This window comes from Theobroma umbraticum, unplaced genomic scaffold, assembly GCF_002168275.2.
Source record: "Theobroma umbraticum cultivar Fairchild unplaced genomic scaffold, ASM216827v3 scaffold_146.0, whole genome shotgun sequence".
Classification (NCBI taxonomy): domain Eukaryota; kingdom Viridiplantae; phylum Streptophyta; class Magnoliopsida; order Malvales; family Malvaceae; genus Theobroma; species Theobroma umbraticum.
In genome coordinates, this window is record NW_018397265.1 from 6,064,038 (window position 1) to 6,088,279 (window position 24,242).

General features: G+C 33.6%; 3 protein-coding genes and 1 pseudogene across 3 annotated transcripts; 2 read left to right on the top strand and 2 right to left on the bottom strand.

The window, feature by feature from the left end:
* Positions 1–2,167: 2,167 nt before the first annotated feature.
* LOC110422629 (uncharacterized) lies at positions 2,168–2,959 on the bottom strand. The gene has a single exon (XM_021436625.2). It carries the CDS (start codon positions 2,831–2,833, stop codon positions 2,168–2,170), a length of 666 nt encoding a protein of 221 aa, XP_021292300.2. The 5' UTR covers positions 2,834–2,959.
* A 2,069-nt stretch (positions 2,960–5,028) lies between these two features.
* On the bottom strand, positions 5,029–8,615 carry LOC110422874 (rust resistance kinase Lr10-like). The gene is made up of 3 exons (XM_021436894.1): positions 7,875–8,615; positions 6,337–6,372; positions 5,029–6,220 (listed from the first exon to the last, which is right to left on the bottom strand). The coding sequence occupies exons 1-3, from the start codon at positions 8,584–8,586 to the stop codon at positions 5,112–5,114; spliced, it is 1,857 nt and encodes a 618-aa protein (XP_021292569.1). The 5' UTR covers positions 8,587–8,615; the 3' UTR covers positions 5,029–5,111.
* Positions 8,616–10,516: 1,901 nt separating this feature from the next.
* Positions 10,517–11,182, top strand: LOC149526811 (uncharacterized). Its single transcript, XM_089784559.1, has one exon. The coding sequence runs from the start codon at positions 10,532–10,534 to the stop codon at positions 11,180–11,182; it is 651 nt and encodes a 216-aa protein (XP_089640685.1). The 5' UTR covers positions 10,517–10,531.
* Positions 11,183–13,218: 2,036 nt separating this feature from the next.
* Positions 13,219–14,289, top strand: LOC149526812 (rust resistance kinase Lr10 pseudogene; annotated as a pseudogene).
* Positions 14,290–24,242: the final 9,953 nt, after the last annotated feature.

Sequence of the window (24,242 nt, forward strand, 5' to 3'; positions counted from 1 at the left end):
GGGGAGGGAAATAGAAAGAGATAACACAAAGGCAAAAGTAACAAACAAAGTCATGGAAGAAGTGACACAGACGAACCATTTGGTGGGAGGAACACAGAAAGAGAAAAAGAATGCAAAGGAGTCGTTAACCTGGAGGGAATGGAGAGATAGAAGAGAAGTGTTGTGGCCAAAGCAGTGTAACAGATACCATCTGAGATGTTAGAAAAATATCTTGAAGATGAAGGGGAGGAAAGAGTGATGAGTAGTAATATAGCAGAGAAGGACAAGGGAGAGAAGGAAATAATCGTCAATGGTTCACTAACAGATAGTGATTTGAGGCATAAGAACGGGTTAATAATAAGAGCTACAGCTGAAGAATGCTGGTAGATAGGGAGATTTATGGGTATAGGAGGGTAGGGGAGGCAGTGGGTAGAAAATTGTGGAAAGGTTCAGTGAAATAAAGGAGGTTAAAAATACAGTAGCAGCAAAAAGGTAAGAGGTTCAGGGTAATGGAGGTTCTTTGTTTCTATGATTCTTGATTAATGGTGCTTTGGATAATTGGTTTAGGGATGATTAAAATTAGTCTTATGTTTGTGGTGATATTTTAGGAGACAGCAAGAGGCATGCAGAGCGGAGGGTCGTTTCTCCTTAAAAGTTTTAAAATTTTTTATTTATTATATATATTTTTAAATTTATTATATATATGTATATATTTTAATGAACTCTTCTAAATTATTATTTATTTAATAATTAATAAAAATAATAAAATAATAAAATCATGCCACAAGTCTTATTTAACTTTAACTTAATTCTTAAGTTTCTCCATACTTCTTTTTTTTTTTATCTTTTTATTTTTACTTTACCTTACCCTCTTTTCTATAATTCAACACTGAAACAAAACTCCATTCTTTAAAATGGATTTACGAAAGACAAGAACCACTTATTACCATTGTGTAAAATTAAAAAAAAATAAAGTTTTTTTTTATCTTCTTTTTTCTATTTATATTGACAACTTGGTCTGAGGAGATCTTACTCATTTGCTCTTGTTGTATTAGTTTAGGAGCTAAGATATGCATAGATTTTGAGACCGAACCCTTTAGCAAAAGTTGTTGTATTGTTCTTTTAGCAGTCCCTCTCTTTTGTAAGTGGGTTTTTTCTTTTTGAAGATTTGGGAAAAGAGCTTCGAATTTTATTGTTTTTTTTTTAAAAAAAAAATCATGCATGCTCTTTCCTTTTGTAAGTGCACACAGCCTCTATTTCACCAAAGCTAATTTCCTTAAGTCATGAGGAATCTTTTACTTCTCTGATTTAAGACTTGATGTAACATTCTAATTATTGGCTTAATAAATAAATCATTTTTCAAAAATACTTAAGCAAGCGGTAAAAGCGATTATCTCACCTGTGATGATTTCGAATATAACCACGGTTATGAAGAAATCACGATCAATAACTGTTAAACAGGGAGTAAAGATTATTTTAAAGTGAGAAATAAGAACTAACCAAAGGCCACCAACAAATTACAGATGAAATGAAAAACATACCGATAATAGTAGCAGTAGGGATAACTGCATTGTTCACTGCAAAGGTATGTGAGCGAGCTGGAATCGGAAAATTGCCGAGGGAATAAAATGTTTGTAAAAATTTAACACAATATGGAATGATACGAACCAACCACCAAAATCTACATCAAGAATGAAAGATTATGTGAGAAAATGCATCAAGACATTCAGTTCAAAGATTAATTATAACATTTTGTAACAAAAATAAAGTAATTATTCCTTTTAGGATTTAATATTTATTAAATTCTTCATTTTTAATATTTAATATTTTATTTATTTTTTAAAAAGGCTGATGAAATATTGTTAGAAATTAAAATTAATAAAAATAACGGTTACTATTGAGATCAACTTTAACTTGTAGCATTCTAGTTTTTCAAAAATTGAAAAATTAAAAATTTAATAAATGTTAGATATAAAAGGAGCTTACAGCCATTTTTTCCCAGCGTAGAGAGAATGGAATTTGGTTTTACTTGATACTAAGTTGCTACTTATAGAAGTGTCCTAGTCTACTATTAAATACATAAATTATCAAATAGTACTACTTTTGATACTATTAACTTAGACAAATGTCCTCAAAACAAAAGGGGAAGAAGGGGGGAAGGGGAGAGTGTTAATGCTCCAAGTTAATCTTACATCTTTCCAAGTGTAATTTCGTTGCTGGAATCAAAATAACCAGCATAAGGTGCACAATGCCACGGCACGTCATAACCCATGAGAAACATCCGGTGAATATCGAAAATAGAGAGACCGGTGATATTGGAGGACTGAAGCTGAAAGGGTCGCGGAACCTGGACTTCTATGGTGCAGGATTCATGGAAACCAGTAGCGTTGAGTGTGTCTCCGCCAACTAGAGCATAAAAGAAAGGGTGCGGAGAGAAGGAGGCGTTGGCGCAAGGAGAGGCATCTACGTAGAGTGAAGAGTTGATGGCCACTTTGCAACTTAAATAATACATATAATCAGATCCGCATGGAAAGGATTTGGGAAGAATGGAGCATTCATCACTCTTCAGACTTCCATCCACCAATCGAATTATAGGAAACAAGTCATCATAAAAGATGTCTTGAACATAGAAACTTCCATAATCAGGATCGTGCAAAATGGTGCGATTATTTTCACAGACTAGTTCATAGTCGCCACACTCGGGAGGGTCGCCTTTTAATCTGAAAGGGCTGCTGATGTTGGTTAAAGCTCCGCAGGAAGAGGGTTTGCAGGGCGTGGTGACACGTCTTGCAGCATTAACAGCATTAGCAAGGGCAAGGAGGCCCAAAATTGCAAGTTTTGCCCTTATTGACATATTACAAAGAGTGAGATGAGATGAAGAAGAGAAGATTAAAGCTATTAGTAGCAGAGAATGAGAAATGCTCTAATCTTATGTTTTTCAAGTTGAAATGGGCAAACTCTTGACAGGATGATGCCAACTTGTCACGTTTTTTTTTTTTTTTTTATAAATCCATCTATTCTTCCCTATCTTTTAATTTCTTTAAGTACTTTACTTTTGCTCCTCTGTGCTTTTGTGTGGTGCGTGGTACTGGCATTTTGTATTTCTTTTTCTCTTACAAAAAAATTATCTGAGATAGATAAAGTAAAGTGAATTGCACCGGAAACAACCGGCCATGTCTAGTGGCTGACACGCTGTGCCGCTTTATTAAAGTAATTAATATGTGAAAAAAAAAATTTAATACATATAAAAATTTTTAAAAATACTAATGTCTCAATATTGATGTCTTTAACAGATCATCTTTGCAAATAAAAATAAACTTCAACGTATTTTTTATATTAAATATATTTTTAAAAAATATGACGTGAAAAGTGAAAATGTCATATGATCATGTTTCATCATTATCTATTATGATATATCAGCGTATCATATTAATGTCATGTAGTGACATTTTAACTAATGACAATTATTCAATTATTAGTTATAAAGATTTATTTGGTTTAAAATAAAAATTAAAAAATTTTGATTAAACGTAATAAAAGAATTTATTTGAAACTTTCTCAATAGTTAGAAGATTTTTTTTAAATATTATGACAAATATTTTAAATATATACAACTTAACTGCTTTTGAATTTATAATATTTTAATAATTTTATTATGCAAAATAAATAAATTACACGTTATCAAGTCACTAAAATGTGCTACCTATCCCATTAGCACATTTGAAAGAAATAAAAATGATTTTCTTGAGAAAAAAAAATATTTTGTTTTTTATTCATTAAATAGTAAAATTTTATATATTTATTATTAAATTTTAAAAATTATTGATTTTACTTTATTAATGAAATAACACGTTTTTACGTAAAAACTACACGTTGTGCATCGAATGTAATCCCAAAATTAATAGTCTAACTCTTACCAAAATAGAAAGGCACCAAGCTTAGGAAAAGTCATAGAGAAGTTGTTGGGCACTTGCGTTTACAAAGAAAAACCTCTTTTTTCTTTTTCTCTTTTAAAAAGATAAAGTCAAGATATGAATTGCACCAAAACAAATGGCAATCTCAGTCAAGCATTCTCATGGTTGACTCACTGATTCAATATTCGCATTCACACTGTGCGACTTACTTTATTAATATGTGAAAAATTAATGTTCTTTAATAATTATAAAGAATTACTAATGTCTCAACCTTTTTATCTCAATTGATGCAAGGGTTTGATTTCAATGTTTCATTTATGAATTTATTGATAGTCTACCGAAGAAGTTTGTTTTTGAATTTTTCTAATAATTATATATTATATTAAATACTAAGCATAATACTTAAAAAAATTTAAATAAATTTTTATTTTTATATTTTTATTTTAAATCAAATAAACTTTTATGTTTTCTTTTCTAAAAAAAAATTTTACTTGCCTAACCAAAATTGGCATTTCCATCTTCTTCTTCTTCTCTTGGGGCTTGATGGCTATAGACTTTCCATGGCTATAAAACATTGTATTTCCAAAACTTCACAGAAATTTTTAGTGTGTGACAAAAGTTGTGTTGTTTTTGTGATATCAATAGATGTTCTACACAATAGAATTCAATTATCTACTGAATACTAATTGAAAAAATTTTTTTGAACAAATATATAAATTAAAAATCTAACTCTTATGAGAATGGCTTTATGAATATTTGAATCTGATTCAATAGTGCTGAGTTTGATTAATGAGTTAAGCCAAATTCGGCTACTTCAGTACTTGACTCATCTACTAAAAAACTTAATCAATACCAAAAAATTTTAAAAATTAAGTTAAATATAATGTACATATATAATTGTCTACAAATAAAATATAAAACTATTGATGTATTTACAATTTTCATTTGAGGTCAAATTAAGTTTATAATTATTTACTTAAGTTGATAATAATCGAGTCAGATAGTGAAGAAAATGTTTGAAAGAGAAAGTTTTATAGAAGAAAGACATAGGAAGTGTTTATATGCCCTTAGCAATGTTTAGTACAAACACAGCAAATTTATTTAAGTGAATGAACTCGCAATTGTGATGATAGAATGCATGTGCATCTGTCTAGTTTGCTTCATTAGCCATGTATGGTTAACTCTTTTCTAGACTTAGTGCTGCCAGCTGAATTATGTCTACTCGGCAATAATTGCTAGCTCTGTACCAACAGGTTTTTTATACTTGGAACCACCCAGCTTCATATGATCGGTGGAAGCAAAAGGATTTGGCGGCATAGTGAGACTGTTTGCCTCACCTTCCAACATTTGAATCACAGCTTTCATCGAAGGACGATCTACTGGAAACCATTGAATGCACCACAATCCAACAATTGATAGCTTTCTTGCTACCAGGGATTGCCTTTCATCCTCAATTCTTATTCCTAACTCTTCTCCTTTGTCCAAATGATTGTACACCCATTCTGGGAAGTACACCTGACTTGTATTCTCCACTGTAACATCAATGTTTTTTCTCCCTCCAACCATTTCAAGTAGTAGCATTCCAAAACTATAAACATCTGATTTATATGAAACATTTCCAAAGTTCCTAGATAATACCTCAGGTGCTATGTAGCCCATGGTTCCTCTGGCGGCTGTCATGGAAACAGCACTTTGCTCCTTGGAACACAACTTAGCTAGACCAAAGTCAGAGATCTTAGGGGTGAAGTTGTGGTCTAACAAAATATTGTGAGGTTTGATGTCAAAATGGAGGATTCGTTGCTCGCAACCTTGATGAAGGTATTCAATCCCTTTGGCTATGCCCAGAGCAATATCTTGAAGCTTATCCCAACCAAGGAAATGACCCTCACCCTTGGCAGAAAATATGAACTTCTCCAATGACTCATTGGGCAAATACTCGTAAACAAGAGCTCGTTTATATCCATCAGCGCAAAATCCAACCAAGCGAGCTACATTGACATGGTGGATTCTACTCATTGAGCCCACTTCGTTGATGAACTCTTCACCATTTCCTTTGAAATTGTTGAGGACCTTAACAGCTACCAAAACATCAGTGGAAAGTCTTCCTTTGAACACAGTTCCATAACCTCCTTCTCCAAGTTTCTCCTTGAATTGATTTGTTATTCTCTTAATATCAGTGTAAGAGTATCTTGAGGGCTTAAGAGATCTATAATCTTCCAAAAACTCTTCAATCTTGAGTTGGCTTTCTTCCTTTGTTTTGTGTAAATGGTACAACTTGTAAAGGGCAATAACAATCAGTGCAAGAAGAAACGAAGTTGGGATTACACCTGAAAAAATATGCTCCAACTCAGCATATGTTTAGTTTTAATCTTGAGATAAGAAGTGATTACCTTAGGTTATAAACAAAGTCGAAAATCATATGTAACAAAAAACAATTCCATACCTGCGACTATTCGCTTTAGCTTTGTATAAGGATGGCCTGTAAAATGTTGGAAATGTATCAGCATGTTATGTTTTTCAAACATCAATTCAATTGTACCTATGGTACAAGCATGGAGGGTTTCTTTGTAAATGTATGTGCAACAGTGTTACACTATAACCATGTAATGGGAAGAGAGACAGACAGAAAAGAGGAGTGAGCAATCTTAAAGAGCTTTAAGTTTTAGCCTCAAGTGGTGTTGGAATATTTTCAAAATAAAGTGAAAAAAAGAACCAAAAAGATTTATCAATTAAATTTGATAAAATAGTCAATTAAGTAAAAAATTACCAAGTTTAGTAAATTGAATTTTTATGTGAGTGGATTAATATGATGCAAATACGAACTTAAATATTCCAAAACCAGGTTAATTGACTAAAACTTAGACTAATTGATTAACAGAAAATTTTAAAGTGAAAATCTTATTTAAGAAAGATTATTCTGTCTCTCTTAAAGACGTGTATAGTGATGATTTCATAATACAATGTGAAATCAAACCAAAAATTCATTGTATTATAAAGCTATTCGATTGAAAGTCGTTGCACGCTGTAATTGGTGTGGATGAAAAAAACTTAAAAGTAGGCCTTGAAGTGTTTTTTTTTTTTTCATTTTTTGAATTTTTATACCCACACACAAAAACAAGAAGCTGCGAAGGAATTGTAAGATGAATGACATAAAAGCATAAAACTCTAAGAAGATGCTACAGGAAATGAAGAGGGTGCTTCTAGGTGAGTAGAAGGTGTATGCTTAAAGAATAGGGTCAAGGAAGGTTAGATGGAGAAAATGTCACTCTTAATTTAGTAATTGCTTGCTTACAAAAATCCCGTTTTCGGTATTAGCAAAAATAATTTATAATGGCAAAGAATATTTTTGATTTAGTGAAAATGTAACAAGCAACCATAAGATACAATAAGAAAATCTCAAAATTTAAAATATCATATATCAAGGATCATGTATTAAGAATGTTACATAAGAATATCAAGATTCTTATTATGAGTAGTCAAAAATAAGTGTTATTTTATGGAGACTCATTTCAACTCATTGAACCAGAAACTTTAAATCCTACTAAACATCTTACAGTATTTAGGCTTAGATATCATTGAATTTGTGATTATATGTAATTGTAGCATGTAGTAACATTTTGTTTATTTTATTTATTTTTCTTTTATATCAAATCGTGTAAAAATTTAAGTGCTAGTTTGGGTGGGATAATTATATATTGAAGCTTAACATTTGGTTCCTAAACTAGTAAAATAACATGTTTAGATCAAAAAATTATATTCATGAATATTAAAAATCAAAATTGTAATTTATTTAGAATAAAAATTACATATATAATTTCACATTTATAAAGAATTTTACAAAGTGATGTTAACTTAAGTTACTCGTTCTCTTTTTATATGAAACTGATTTTATTTATGCCATTAATTTAGTTTTGAACAATTTATTAATCGATAAAAGTAATATAAGAAAAGAAACAAGTAATTTAAGTTGAAGGCATATACCGTTTTTGGGGTTGCCATAACACTCTGTTTGACCCTGTGTATTATTCTTTAATCTACAACTCTTGCCTTCTTCTTCACAGCTAAAGCATATCGGTTTGGACCAGCTTAAGTTAAGATTGGGTGTATTAATTAGTTCAAAAGGAACTGCTGAGATGTCAACAACCTTTCGGCACTTTATCAGGCTATATTGATCCCCCATGGAAGAAGGAGAAACAGCTCTAATTTGAAAGCCATTAATGTAGCCAGCGCAATTTCCATAATATAAATAATCTTCCCGCGGGTCTTTTGCACAGTTGAACAAGGTGTAGCTATCTGGTAGTCCGAAGAAGCCATTGAAGGGAGATGCAGAGAAATTGAGATCGAGATGTGGTAGCTGCCTGTTGAGGCAACCTTCTGGATCAGATACGAAAATGCTTTGTGTTTTGTAATCTATATCCTCAACGAACATCTCCACCGACCATGGCAGGTGAAGCACGGTTTTCCCATATTTGGTGCAGGCGAGTTCAAAGCCAGGATGAGGAAAGCCACAGTGGGGCGACTGCTTGTCTTTCAACCAGAAGGGAAATCGGACAGGCGGGCCATGGCGGTTGCACTTTGTCACCTTGCACATGTCGTGAGCTGCTTCAGCATCTGCAACGTTCGGAACCAAGAGGAAGGCGAAAAGGAAACTGATGGTGGCGTTACAGTGCTTGCAGAGACCGGTGGAGAGCATACTTACAAGTTACACCCACAGATTCAACGTTTTGGAGACCTTGGGAGGCTTGGGGACGGGTTCCTATGTAACTTTTCTCTTTGTGCTTTTCCCAACTTTGGTGTCTTTCTATTCTTCCTAAGGGTTACATTATTAATTTTTTTAATAAAATTATTAAAATATCTTTAATTCAAAAGCAATTTACTTGTTCATACTTAAAATAATTTACAATAACGAAAAAACCAATTTACAAAAATTTAAATAAATTTTTATTCTTTAATTGTGTTGAATCAAATCTTTATAATTAATAATTGATTAACTATTGCTAATTAAAATATATCTTTTTCTTCTATACTATATAACATTAACATGATATATTGATATGTAATAAAATATGATGAAATGGCAAGTAGATGTGACATTTTTGCTCTGTACATCCGTATCATGTGGATATAAAAATAACAAATGGTATTTTAGTTAATAATAATTAATCAACCGTTAGTAATTAGAGTCTATTTGATCTAAAATAAAAATATAAAAACTGAAATGAATATAATAAAAAAATAAGAATTTATTTGGAAATTTTTTAATAGGTTAGGGACTTTTTCAAGTATTATATCAAAATGATTTTATAATTTTATTAAGTAAAATTATCAAACTAATGTTAGTGAGAACAAAAATATATGTCCACATGAAAACTATATATATGTTAGTTAAAATATTTATATTTTATCTTACGTGACTCAAAATATAATAAACATTTGAGTCATGTTAGATTTTCAATATATTTATTTTAATTATTTGTATTTTCTAATTAGACATATAATTATTGAACAAATTTAAAAGTGAAATCAAACCATGCGTAAGTGGAATGTTAAATAATATATAGCATGAAATATTAAAATCAAATCTTTATGGGTTAAAGATAAAGATATTTGTTTTGACATAGTAGTAAAGTAAGTGGCACAATGTGAATGTGTGCTGGTATCAATAATAAAACAGAGACGGTGAGTCAATGTTGGTGAGCCGTGGGAGTGCAATGACTGACAGTTAAGTGTGAATTGTCTTTTGGCCAGTGCATGTATTCTTGTAAGAATGTTCCACTTATTAAATTAATTTAATAAAGTAAGCTGGACAATGTGAATGCCCTGCGCTGTAAACCTGACAAGTTAAACAAAGAAATGCATGCACATGTTCACTTGGATAACTTTTTTTATAAAAACCCTAACAAGTTAGGTGTCATGTTCACATGATTCACTTTATCTCACAATTTTTTACAATTTAACACGTTGATTAATCAAAGCATTTCTCATTTGGTGCAACTACCATTCCTCTCTTGTGTGTTTTGGGTGTTCTATGGGGGTTGCCTTGAGGTCTTTCTTTCTGTTGCTTGCAACCGTTGAGTCTTACGCCAGAAACAAGAAAACAGACTAAAACGGCACCATGGTGGTGCGTACAGGACTAGCAAACATGAAGCAAAATAAATTGACATGACCAAGGCCGTTTTGAATATACCAAACTATAAATATAAAACGACGCAATGAACTAGTGTCTTAGGCAGCCAACATCTTTAGTCAAGAACGACAGCGTTTTTGCTCTAAGAGCCTTTCTCCAACCTTACTTTTCAACAGTTTCTTCTACCGGTGTTGATAGCCTTGTATATTTTGTAAAATTTTTGTGCCTTTTTAAAAAAAATATTTGAATGCTTGTGCTGTAAAGCTGACAAGTTAAATAAACTAATGCATGCGTTCCACTTAGGTAATTCTTTTTTATAAAAAAAAACCTAACAAGTTAAATGTCATGTTCACATGTTTCACTTTATCTTACATAATTTTTTGCAATTTAGCGACATGTTGGAAAAACGCGTGTATTATACCAGAGCCTCCCTCATTCTGTGCGGCTAGCGTTCTTCTCTTCTTCATTGCATCAAAATTCATACCCTCCCCTCGTCTCACTCTTTTCTAATATGTTAAGGGCAAAGCTTGCAATATTGGGCCTCCTTGCCCTTGCTTTGACTCACCTCCTTGATACTGTTGATGCTGCAAGACGAGGAGGCACCCACGATTGCAAGCGCTCTTGTGGAGCTTTAAACATCCGTAGCCCTTTCAGATTCAAGGGCGACTCTCCCGAGTGTGGCGAGAATGAACTGGTATGTGACAATAATCGCACCATTTTGGACGATGTTGATTATGGAAGATTCTATGTCCTAGACATCTTTTATAATCACACCCTTCGATTGGTGGATGGGAGTCTGAATAGTGATGAATGCTCCATTCTTCCCAAATCCTTTCCCTGCGGATATAGTTTTATTTACTTTTTAAGTTGCCAAGTTCGCATCAACTCCTCGCTCTACATCGATGCCTCTCCTTGCGCCAACGCCTCCTTCTCTCCGCACCTTTATGCTTTATTTAGCAGAAAGACGCTCAACGCTACTGGTTTCCTTGAACCCTGCACCATTGAAGTCCAGGCTCCGCGACCATTTTGGTTTCGGTCTCCTAATATCACCGGTCTCTCTATTTTCGATATTCACCAGAAGTTCCTGATGGGTTATGACGTGCCGTTGCATTGCGTACATTTTACTGACTATCGCAACAAAATTACACTAAGATACATGTAAGAATTTCGAGCATAACACCTCCTTTTTTTAAAGAACAATAGTTTAAGTTACTAGTATAAAAAATTACTATTATTTGACAATTTAAATTAAAAACATCACATTATCTGTTTAATACTAGTATAGGATACTTTTGCAAGTCGCATCTTTGGATCAAGTAGGATCAAATTCCCTTTTCTCTACGTAGAAAAATATGGTTAAATGCTCATTTTGTATCTAATTTTTATCAAATATTTTATTTCACAATTCAATTTTTTTAAACTAAAATGCAATTTTTTAAAATTTTATCCATTTAAATAAAATAGTGAAAGAGTTTTTAATTAGCATCCTATAGAATTAGAACTAAGCAAAAATTTTGAGAAAATGGGAAATTGCGTTCCATTCAGTTTTTTTATTCCATCCAATTTGGTTACTAAATTATATGTATTCCATTCGGTTGGATTTTTATCTATTGGTTGAAAATTTGAAATTATCCAAATCTAAAAGAATGGTTTTTTTTTTAGTATATACTTTTTGGTTTTCATAAAATGAAATATTTATTTTATTTTTAAATTTACTTAATAATATAGAACATTTGTTAAAAAAAAATCAAAGAACTTAACGGTTCAAATCAAATCCATGAAATTTGATTTGAGTCAGTTTGATTTAAAAAAGAAACTTTTTATTTGATTAGATTTGACTTGTGAAAAACCAAAATTCTACAAGTTAATCAAAAAATTTTCAAATTGAACTTTGCAAACTATATGCTGCTCCGTAAGAACTAACTACACAAATTTATATTTCTATATTTGTTAAAGGTTATTCTCACAAGAAAAACAATTATTTCATTAATAGTAATTATTAACTATTTATTATTTTTTTAAATGAATAAAATAGATTAATTTAAAAAAGTGAATAAAAAATTTGATCTTAAACTGAAATAATTGGTAATATTAGATCCTAAAATGAGAATATTTTTAAAAAATCTTTGAAGTGGTTGTTTTCAATGTATTTCTCACATAATTTATTATTCCTGACACAGATTTTGGTGGTCGAAGCTTATCATTTTAGACTGTCTTTACAAATTGCGACTGTTTTTTACCTTTGGCCTTTCACCGTTACGTTTCACTCAAGAATTTTATACAAGTATGTTTTTCATTTCATCTATAATTTGTTCGTGGCCTTTGCTTATTTCTTATTCCTTGTTTTAAACTAATCTTTACCCCTTTTTAACAGGAATCGAAGATGCTTTATTTCTAACCACAGGTGAGAGAATCGCTTTTACTCTTGACTTGATTAAGCTTTAATGGATTTGGGCATGATAAGCAAAGTTACGAGATACGAATATCCCTCACACCTCTGATGGATATATAGAGATTAATAAAAATAATTTTCATTAGGTAAAATAAGTATTATTCTAAAAAAAATAATGCTAATAATCAAAGAGCTCATATCATGAATGATGACATTTTCTTTTCTTTTTGTTTAAATCTTTCCATTACACAATTATGTGTCACATTAAAATGTTCGAATTAAGTAAAAAAACAATTTAAATTGAATGGTGAAGTTTCCGATATTTAGCTATTTTGAGTTATCACATCTGCTAAATCTCTTTCCACTTGTTTTAAAATGGGAATCAAGACTCCCAAGATGAAGTGTTAAGTTTTAATCTCTAAGTTATCGCCTCGGAGACAACTAATTAATAACGTTACATATTTTTAATTAGTGCAAACAGATAGTCAATATGACTTGTACATCATTAAAGCTCTTTTTATCCTATTTAGCTATGTAAAAAAATTGTGTTCTCATTGTTGGAAAATAAATATTCTACTATTTGTGATAATCAAGAAGATAAAAATCATACTCTAGCTATTGATTAATTCAATTCTAACACAGCGGTGCTACCTTTGTTCCCTGTTAAAACAATATAGAGTTCATTGTCTTGTGTATTTATGCTGATGTCTTCCTATTAATAATTCTCTTGCACAGGAGTACTTATTGCTATTAGAACTCTACTGGGGGTTGTATGCTTGGCTGTAGCTGTGCTAGTGAAGTTTCGAAGGAGACATTTGTCTATGGATGATACAATTGAAGAGTTTCTTCAAATGCAAAATAATTTAAAGCCTATCAGGTATTCTTATTCAGAAATAAAGAGAATGACAAAATGTTTTAAGGATAAATTAGGACAAGGTGGTTATGGTTCAGTTTTCAAAGGAACACTTCAAAGCGGGCATCTTGTTGCAGTAAAATTGTTAGAAATGTCAAAATCACATGGACAAGATTTCATCAATGAAGTTGCTACCATTGGAAGGATTCATCATGTTAATGTGGTACAACTTATTGGTTTTTGTGTAGAAGGATCAAAACAAGCGCTTGTTTATGATTTTATGCCAAATGGTTCTTTGGATAAAATCATATTTTCAAGAGAAAAGGATACCACTTTATGTTGGGAAAAAATATTTGAGATTGCAATTGGAGTGGTTCGAGGAATAGAATACTTGCATCAAGGATGTGAAATGCAAATTTTACATTTTGACATTAAACCACATAACATTCTTCTAGATAACAACTTCATTCCGAAAATTTCAGATTTTGGCCTAGCAAAATTGTATGCAGTAGATCAAAGTATTGTGTCTCTCACTGCTGCACGAGGTACTTTAGGATATATTGCTCCGGAATTGTTTTACAAGAATATTGGGAGTATCTCACACAAGGCTGACGTTTATAGCTTTGGAATGTTGTTACTGGAAATGGTGGGAAAGAGGAGGAATTTGAATGCATTTGCTGAGCAATCTAGTCAAATATATTTCCCAACATTGATTTACAACCGATTTCAGAAAGGGGAGGATGTAGAGTTAGGAGATGCCACTGAAAGTGAAAAGAAAATTGTAAGGAAGATGGTCATAGTTGCTTTTTGGTGCATACAAATGAGGCCTGCTGATCGTCCTTCGATAAGTAAGGTCTTAGAGATGCTTGAAGGTGAGCTTGAAGTACTTGAACTACCTCCACAACCTTTTGAATTTTCTTCTGAAAGGTCATCCGAGGAGTTTGCAAGTTACAATTGGGAAGACGAGCCTACGACGTCGACCCTTGATGCTACCACCGAGAGCATGGAAGTGCCTCAAATGTAAATATTGAGATGTGGAATATGGAAACCATTACTTATAATGTTCTACTCCCTTATCCCTGATGTAGGGTTTTGGTTTCCTTGTATTTTTTATTTATTTATTTTTCTAATTCTGACTTTTTATTATTATTATACTTTTAATTACTATTCATATAAGATTTAATATTTGACTTGTGAACTCATAGATATAAATGATGATTAAAATATATTGAAAAGTAATGTATATAAAAATGGAGGAGAGCTGAATGCTCCAATATCATTAGTATACCAGTTTAATTCTCAAGATTTATTCAAGTATACATGCATGATTGTGATAATTAATTAATTTATTTGTTTTTTATTTTACTGAAATTAATTAGGACGTGAATTTTTTTCATCAAGCACAAACTTGCTACTTTGTTTTATTAGGGAAAGGAAGATTTTTACTCAATTTTTTCAATAAGTAGATGCATTTTATTTACTATTAAATTTAATATTCAGACATATAAACTTTAAAATAATATATATATATATATATATGGTAAAAGAGAGTACGAAGATTTGAATTAAGATTTCTATCTAACCTCCATTTTTATTCATTTAACTTTATTATTATGCTTGTGACCCTATATTAATGACTTTGGTAATTCTTTTCCTAGTTTCAATCTGACCCTATATTTTATTTAGTTCCAATAAAATATTGTAATTCTGGATGAAAACCAAGCTCATTTTGTTCTTGTTTTAAGTAACTCTCTTATCTAATGAGTTGAGCTTAAATCTTTTTTTTCTTCGAAAAATAAAAAAGAAGTTTGATAAAGAATGAAAATAGAACATAACTCCAGTGTTACTTGCTTTTTCTTAAAATTAATGTCTCTTTGAACCTCATCTCTATCTTTTCTTAATGCATTAAGAAATACTGGTGTAGTATTCTCATACTGTAAGAGAAAATTGATATTGACTAATAAATACTCTAATAACCCTTTGATCATATCTGATATCCTTTTAATCGTATTTGATATTGTTGCTTGGCTCACTTGTAAGTTAAAATTGTCGTTTTCATTTAATGATTTTTGTATAGATGATCGTTTGTCAGTAGCTAAGTTGATGGAAACAGATTGCTTCCTTTTTTGTCCTAGTTATGAAGCTTCTTTTTGTTTCACTTCTAATCTTGTACAGATCAATTTCCTATTAATGAAAAGTAACTTTTAAAAAAAGGGGGTTAAACTTTTTTTACACCCACTATTGCAATTACTTTTGGCTGTAATTTGGATTTTCTATGTTGTAAAACATAAATAAATAAATTTCATTTTATATAGTATGGTAATTCTTAAAATTAATTAAGGATATTTTTGTCCATTAATATTTTTACTATATTCCTTACCTCTTGGAATAATCAATATCAAGAAGGCCTTGGTATTAGCTATTCAACCATCTTCCTAAATGGCCATCCTAAGGAATGGTCATTTCTTTCAACCAAATAAGGTGTTAAAGAAGAATTAGGACTAGAGGGAATGGAATAGCTATTTCTCAACCAAGCATGTTGTTAGAGTTTTATGTAGTTAATAATACTAACGAACCCACTAATTTTTTTTTATTTTGTAAGAGGTGGAGATCAAAGATTCCAAATTAATTTATCAAAACTTAATTTATATATTAATATTTAAATACTACATAGAAAGACAAATTAAAATTTTATTAAAAAAAGTCAAAACCTAAACTACTCTCCTTCCTTAAAAATTCAAGTCTTATTCTTGATACTTGTAGTGACACTTCCTTTTCTTAGTCGTTAATTATGTTAGATTTAAAATTATTATAGTTTTGATTATGATAAAATGAGAAAATCTGCTTGAGTGATCCTTGACAAGTTTTTGAAATGATTTAACTTTCATACATTGTTCTTACATAGTTACAAACCTGACTCTTAAAGTTATTAAACTATATCTATAAGCTTGTATGACTTAGGTGTACAAGTGCTTATGATTCCCATTCATTAAAGTTTAACTTAAAGATTAAAGGAAAATCTAGATGCACTCATTAAGGGGGAGTTTTGAATTTTTTTTCTTAAATGATGACAAAAAAATTGAGAAGGAAGACTAAGTTAAATAGAATTTGATAGGTCTTCATGTTTAATTTATTTGTGTAATACTTCATTATAGTTTTGTTAAATATTATATACTAGTTATTATGGATATTCAATATATCTTGCTTAACTACTGTGGATATTGTATATCTTATTTAGCTATTGTGGATATTATAAATATTTTATTGCAAATCTTTAAAGAAAACTAGATGTATTAAATAAGGGAGAGCAACTCATTATGCACAAAGATTTAAAGCATTCCTATTGAACATAGACATTACATACTTAATCTAGGAGTGTTTTGTCATCATAAAAACTAAAAGAGAGAATGTTGACTCCATGTGTTTTTTATGATAATAAAACATTCTCATTCATTAATGTCTAATTATATTATTTAAGCATGTAAGAGAAAGCTTAAATTCATTAATATATTTGATATTTGAAAGCAAGTCAAAATACTTGCTCAGTTGCAAGATAGGTTAATTGGTTAAACAAGCAAAGAAAAAGAGCTTTAATGAAGATAGGTTAGTCTTAACTGATTAACACAAATTCTTAATCAATTAAAGTAATTCTAGATGCTACATTAAGGACAGACAGATAGGTCTTAACTAGTTAACATAAGATTTAATCAGTTAACTGGATCCTAGATACAAATAAAAGCTTTTTAGTTGGTTAACCAAAAGAGTTAGTTAACTGAAACCTAAAAGTGAAGCTCCAAAATGAAAGTAGTCAAATTTGTGAAAAACAATTCAAGAAGTCTTAGATGACTAACATATCTCATGATTGTTTTAGGGAAATGGAATATCAATGTCACCAAGTTGAGAGAAGAAGTAATTAAACAAAAAAAAGTTGGTGAAGTTGGTTACTCTAGAAACAGTAAGCTCTTAATCGGCTAAAGTCTTTCTTAACCGATTAATAGAGTAAAGCAAACTGCGAGATAAAGAAGACTTAATCGACTAAGAAATATAGTTAACTAGTTAAAAGCTCATTGTTAGAAAATTTGAATTTAAGCAGAAAAAGATAAAATAATGGCCAAAAACAACTAGTTTCTGTCTCCAACGGCCAGAAGTGATTTTTCAAGTATTTAAATCCTCTCCAATAATTAAAAAAATCATATAAAGAAGCTATTCAAAGTGATTTTGAGCTTAGAAGACCAAAATCCTTCTCTTTACACTAGTATTTCACTTTTATCCTTTGTAAAAATGTTGAGCTTATTTTTTCTCGACCGCCCAAAGAAAATCTGCTCTTTCAAACACTTTGAATGAGTAAACCTCTAAAGTTAGTATAAAGTGGAAGCATGTCGTGTGCAAGATAGTTTTCTTGTTTTAATTATCAAAAAGGAGCCAGATTTAGCACCTAGAAATTGCAACAGCTAGTATGACGGCTGGGCAGTCATGAACAGAAACTGCCGGCAGAATAGAGACTTTGTCTCCAGACACGACGGTCGGTAAAATAGGGGCACCACAGTTCACATTGCAAATCTCCCTCTCCACATCATAAACCAATGGCTCAAAACCATCTGTCACCACTATGGGAGGGTTGCTAAAGTTTCAATCCCTCCAAGGCAACCAAGCTATGACAGAAAATACGGGTCTGTTCAATGCTTCATAATGGAGGATGCGAGAAGAACCATTCAAAACTTAAATGGTTCCTAGTTCTTCAACCTTAGATTAGCCCTTAATTTTGACAGAAAAAACTAGATCCAAAGACCAAACAGAAACCGAAATCACCAAAATCACAATAGGAAACCCATAACCCAACCTGCAAGAAACCAAAACAGTTATCCCCAAACCTAAATCACTAGACCCCAACCACCTTTTATGAACCAGATTACTCAAGCATAGACAATAATTAACCATCAAAACAAAGCAAAAATCTCAAGAAGAAAGGAGACTACCAGATCTTATCTTCAAGCTTTCCTGGGTTAACAACCACCATCTGAAGATGCACTTCCTCCATCGCCGCCTATCGACTCTTTCAAATTATGTACAGGCCATGTTGAGAACGAAGTTCTTCACTGGCTTGGTGGTTGTGTGGTGGGTAAATGTAGAGTACATCAAGAGCCGGAGGCAATCTCTAAGATGATTGGGGAAAAAGGAAGGAAGGGTTATGAGGTTAAACGGTTTTCAGGCTACTAATACTTTACTGCCTTCCCCGATACCTAGTCTTTTGAAGTTTCAAAGGTCAACGAATGGGATTGGTTAGCTGAATGGTTCGATGAGATTAAAGAATGGTTACACAATCTCACCATCAAAGAATGACGCTGCTGGCTCTCGCTCTCTGGAGTTCTTATCCATGCTTGGAGCAGGACCGCCTTTGATAACATCGGCAGATTATGGGGTTCCTTCATATGTCTGGGTGAGGAAACATCTACTTTCAACTCTTTCAAATGTGCTAGCATGCTTATAACCACCGGTTTAGCTGAAAGAATCGATGAACATGTCAACCTTGCTATTGGGAACAGGATTTATCGTCTTTATGTCTAAGAATTTGCTCCCGATTGCATTATGGATTACCCATGATGGTCACGTTGGCAACAAGATGATGACCTAAGCAGCTCATCGTCGGTCTCCATCTCAATCGAAGTAGTCCCCTCCACCATCCTTGGGGGCATCACTCATCTCTCTCCCGAACTTTTTCCACCGACAACAACACAACCTGAGCCCTCCCCTCGTCTGCTAATTGGGCCAAGAATGGAACCCAACCCAAGTTTCCACTCTCACTCACTAGACCAACGTGCCACACTTTTCAGGTCTAATGACCACATTCCCTACCAATCGCCTCCAATAAGTTAGCCTGAAATTCCACAACTTTATTCCTCTAACCCCAATATTAACGGGGCTTTTACTTCTTCCCCAATGGACATGAACCAAATAGAAGACCAAAGAACCTTTCACGAGGAGTTGCTAAACAAAATTGTTGCATTCCCTTATCAGCACACTTCTGTTAACAATAGCTCCAATCCAAATTCAGTGGATGGACTTAAATCTCTAAATCTCTTGACCCATGCCATAAACATCCCAATAGGAAATTTTCCTCTGTTCCCATCCCAACAAATCTTGCTAGTGGTGACTCTAAGGAGGAGGATCAAATTGCAGCATCTTCATTACGTAAAACAGCAAAGAAAGTCACCTTTCTAGAAGATATTTCTGAAGTTATCAAAGGTGCTGTGAGAATAGGTAGAAAAGAGGGTAAAAAATCTACCAAGCACAAAAAAAATTTGACTACTCCCCAGCAAAGTCGTGTTATTATTCACGATTCTGAAAGCCCATTTGCAAACGCTTCCTTATCTGACGGTGATTTCAAGAACAGGAATACCAATATCATGATTGAATCAGAGAAAACCTGGGACATCGACAAACAACTAGGCTACTTATTAATATGCTCTGACCAGGAGGTATTGGGAAATTTGGTGAAAATGGAAGAACTCAACACTCTAAGACAGTGAGTAGTGATCTCTCTCCAAAAATCTTTTTTTACATCTCATTCCTTTTTCATTGCACTCAGCCTTTTCAAATCTCTTTTGTCCTTTTTGCACAGACTCACATCTATTAACTTTACTTAATGCTATGGTCAAGCAACTGCTTTGCTATTTTATTTTTATGTGAGACTTTTCTCTAGTCAATGCAACTTCTTCTCTAAGGTGTTCTCTTTGGCACTCTTGGGGCTTTACGAACTTTCATGCTTCCTCATCTACTAGAACTCTCTGCTTTTTCAGTCCTCTTATCTTCTTCCCTCACTTGTTTAATCATGCACATGCTTTCTTGGAATATACGTGGACTTGGCCGAACCCATAAACTAAACACCATACAAAAGGTGGTTCGCTCCAACAATGTTGAATTTCTCTTTATCCAGGACATGAAACTTTCAGATATCTTGAACAAACTCATTGAACGTGTGTGGGGAAATGATGATGTGGAATGGTCCTTCATCCCAGCAACAGGAAGATTAGGGGCCATTCTATCTATTTAGGACATTAAATCTTTTTCTCAATCTTCGGTGATCATTAGAGGGAACTTCATTATCCATACTGGCTCATGGCTCTCTCACAACATTCACTGTGCTATCATTAATGTTTATGCTCCCTGCACTGAAGATGACAAACACATCTTATGGGAGAAAATTCTCTCACTTAAAGATCAACTCCCTTCTACGTGGTGCGTTGTTGGCGATTTCAACACTGTAAGATATGCCGAAGAAAAGCAGTGAGGCACCACTTCTGAAACAGGTATTAATGACTTTAACAATTTTATTAATACTTGCAAACTTATTGATTTACCTCTTGTTGGTAAGAAATTCAAATGGTACGGTGCTGATTCAAAACGTAGTCGCCTTGACCGTTTTTTGCTTTCATCGGAATGGTTGTTCTGCTTCCGTGAACTGAGTAAAAAAAGTCTCAAGCGATCATCATCGGATTATTGCCCCATTCTTTTATCTTTGAAAATGGTTGATTGGGGTCCTAGACTTTTTCGATTTCTTGACTGCTAGCTCTCAATGCCTGGATTCAAAGACATGGTTGCTCAAAAATGGTCTTCCGCTGTAATGAATGGATCCTTAGGATTCTGTTTGAAAGTCAAGCTCAGTAGATTCAAGTCTCATCTCAAACATTGGAATAAAGCCTCTTTCGATAATATTGATGACACTATTACAAGGCTGGAAGATAAAATGGAGGAATATGATTTTATTTGTAATATAAGGGACCTCACAGAAGATAAATGTAAAGCAAGACAACAAACTATCCAACAGCTTTGGTCATCCTTTAAACAACGAGAATCAATTTGGCGTAAAAAATCAAGAATCCAATGGCTTAGAGAAGGGGATAAAAATACTTGATTTTTTCAAAGTAAAGCCAAAGCTCTTTCTCGTTGTAACTACATAGCCGAAATTGCAGTCAATGGTTCATGGATCTTCAAACCTGATGAGGTACGAAATGCCATCTTCGAACATTTTAAAATCCTATTTAACTCTTGTCACTGGCCTCGCCCGAGTGTTGAAGGTTTTCAATTCAAAAGGATTAGCCATCATGACACTCATAATTTGGAGGCAACTATCACCATGAAGGAACTTAAGTCCACCATATGGAGCTGTGATGGATCAAAAGCCCTTGGGCTCGACGGTTTTAACCTCAACTTCTTCAAGCATTGCTGGTCGTTCATCAAAACAGAACTCTTCAATTTCATCTCAGACTTTATGTCCTATGGCAAACTTGACAAAGGCCTCAATTCATCCTTCATTGTGCTGATTCCTAAGGTTACAATCCTAACCACTATTAGAGAGTACCGATCTATCAGTCTTATCAACTCTCTTTATAAAATTCTCGCGAAGCTTCTTACTAACAGACTTAAGACTGTAATCTTCAAAGTTATCAGCGACCACCAAAGTGCCTTCGTAAAGAGTTGCCAAATTATAGACAGCATCATGCTGGCCAACGAAGTCATCCATAGCATGAGGCTTAAAATTCACAATGAATGAGGAATTATTCTCAAGTTGGACTTTGAAAAAGCTTTTGACTGCGTTGACTGGAACTTTTTACTTTTGGTATGCAAGCTATGGGCTTTGGTCAGAAATGGTGTAGCTGGATTTTGAGTGTTTACCCACTGTTCGGCTTTCTGTGTTAGTCAACAGCTCAGCCACCGCTGAGTTTCCCATGAAGCGAGGACTGCGCCAGGGTGATCCACTCTCTCAATTTTTGTTCATCATGGCTGTGGAAACCCTTCATCTCTCTCTCAAAAAGGTAAAATCTATTGGCTTATTCCGTGGCATCACTCTTTCATCATATGGCTTCTCTCTCTCACATCTCCAATTCGCAAATGACACCATCATTTTTATGCACCCAGAAACTCAAGGAGCATGAAACCTTAAACAGATCCTTCGCTATTTCGAGCTTTCTTCTGGACTTTGTATCAAATTTGAGAAATCTTCTGCTTTTCTAATTGGCATTCCTGATTCTTTGGGCAATGAGTTTGTCTTTTTTTTGCAATGCAAACTTGGATCCCTTTCTTTTAATTACCTTGGTATTCCTCTTGGTGTTAGCCCAAGGAGAATTTTCACTTAGGACCCAGTCATCAATAATTTCAAAAAGAAGATTGCTCTCTGGCAAAGGAAGTACTTATCTCTCGGACGTAGGATCACTCTCATTAACTTAGTTCTTAACTGATTACCTCTCTTCTAGTTTTCCATTTTTGAAGCACCCAAAGGTGTTCTTCGTAAATTGGAGCAATTGAGACGATCTTTTTTGTAAGGTGGATCCTTAAATAAATGTAAAATCTCCAAGGTCAAGTGGAGCATTGTTTACGGGCCAAAGCGGTATGGAGGACTAAGAATCACTAGTCTTTCTCACAAGAATCTACCCCTTCTCGCCAAATGGTGGTGGCGATACGGTACGAATGAGAAAGCACTATAGAGGAGATTGATAGTGGAAAAATATGGGATAGGCATAAGGCATTGACACCCTCAAACATCTCACATAGCGAGAATGTCTTCTGTATGGAGGAGTATTGTGCAACTCACATCCTCGGAGGAGATTCATAACCTCATTAGCCTTCATGCCTGTCATTGGATAGTGGGAAATGGAGCAATAGTTTTTTTCTAGTTAGACAAATGACTCAAGGATGAACCACTCTCTGTAAAACTCCCTCGACTTTTTTCTCTGGCTATGAACAAAAATATGAAAGTTCTCGACACTCGATAGAATGGACAGTGATCAATTAACTTTAAACGTGATTTATATGCTTGGAAAAAAGCTGACGTCGATTTGATTCTAAATTCTCTCTCTTCTATTTCTCTTTTTCCATTAAGAGATTATCGGCTGGTTTGGAAGCATGATGCGTGGGGATCTTTTTTAGTAAAAACTTTTTGTTCTTTGTTGGACACCACAATTGATAATAACTCAGTTTGGTTCCAATCATTATGGAAAATGGCCATTCCACCAAAAGTCTAATGTTTTTTATGACTTGCAATTCACACTGCCATCCCTACAAAAACCTTCCTACTATCTCGTGGAGTATACTTCAGTTTTGTCAGCTTCGTTGTGTGTGGTGTGGCCTAGTTTGAGAAGGTGCTCATACGTCTTACTCACATGTAGCTTAAGTTGGACCATCTAGGGCGTCGTTCTTAAATGGTGGGGCATATCTTGGTGCTCTCCTAACACAATCTCCTCTTTTCCAGGCATGGGAGGTTATCCCTTAGTGGAATATTTCCATAAGAGATGGATTTGTGTGTGGGGCAACCCTTTGTCTCTTTGGCTGGCACGCAATGAATCAACCTTTAACCGCTAAGGTTTGGGATAGCCTTCAAATTTTTTACCTTATTAAATACGATCATTGTTCTGGGTCTAAGCCTGTGAAGCTGTTGATGCATTGATGATTTAGGTTGGTGTCTGAACCACGTATTTCTTTGTCAAAGAGGACACGCTCCACCAATGTGTGGGTGTTTCATGGTTCCCGCCCCCACGAGAGAATTCAAATTCAACATTGATGGGTCAGCTAGAGGTAAGCCAGGACCTTCTGGCTGTGGAGACGTTCTCCAAAATTCGGATGGTTTTGTCATGGGATAATTTTTCAGTCCCCTTGGCCTGTGCAATTCGAACCTTGCAGAGTTGATGGCTATTCTAAAGCTTTGCGCCTTTTTGCTGCCTTACCCTATGCGACCTCACCACTAATTATTGAATCTGATTCAAAAGTTGCTCTCACATGGGTTAATTCTGTCGAACAGAGACCTTGGGATAAATGGAGCATATTCAATGAGATTGATGTCTTTACGTGTCTCACTTGGTACAGTGTCCTTCAATCACATCTATAGAGAAGGTAATAGTTTCGCAAACTCTCTGACGAGGTATGGAGTTGATAAAGACACTTTAGTCACAGCTTAGTGGTGATCCTGTCAGATGTTTATGATTC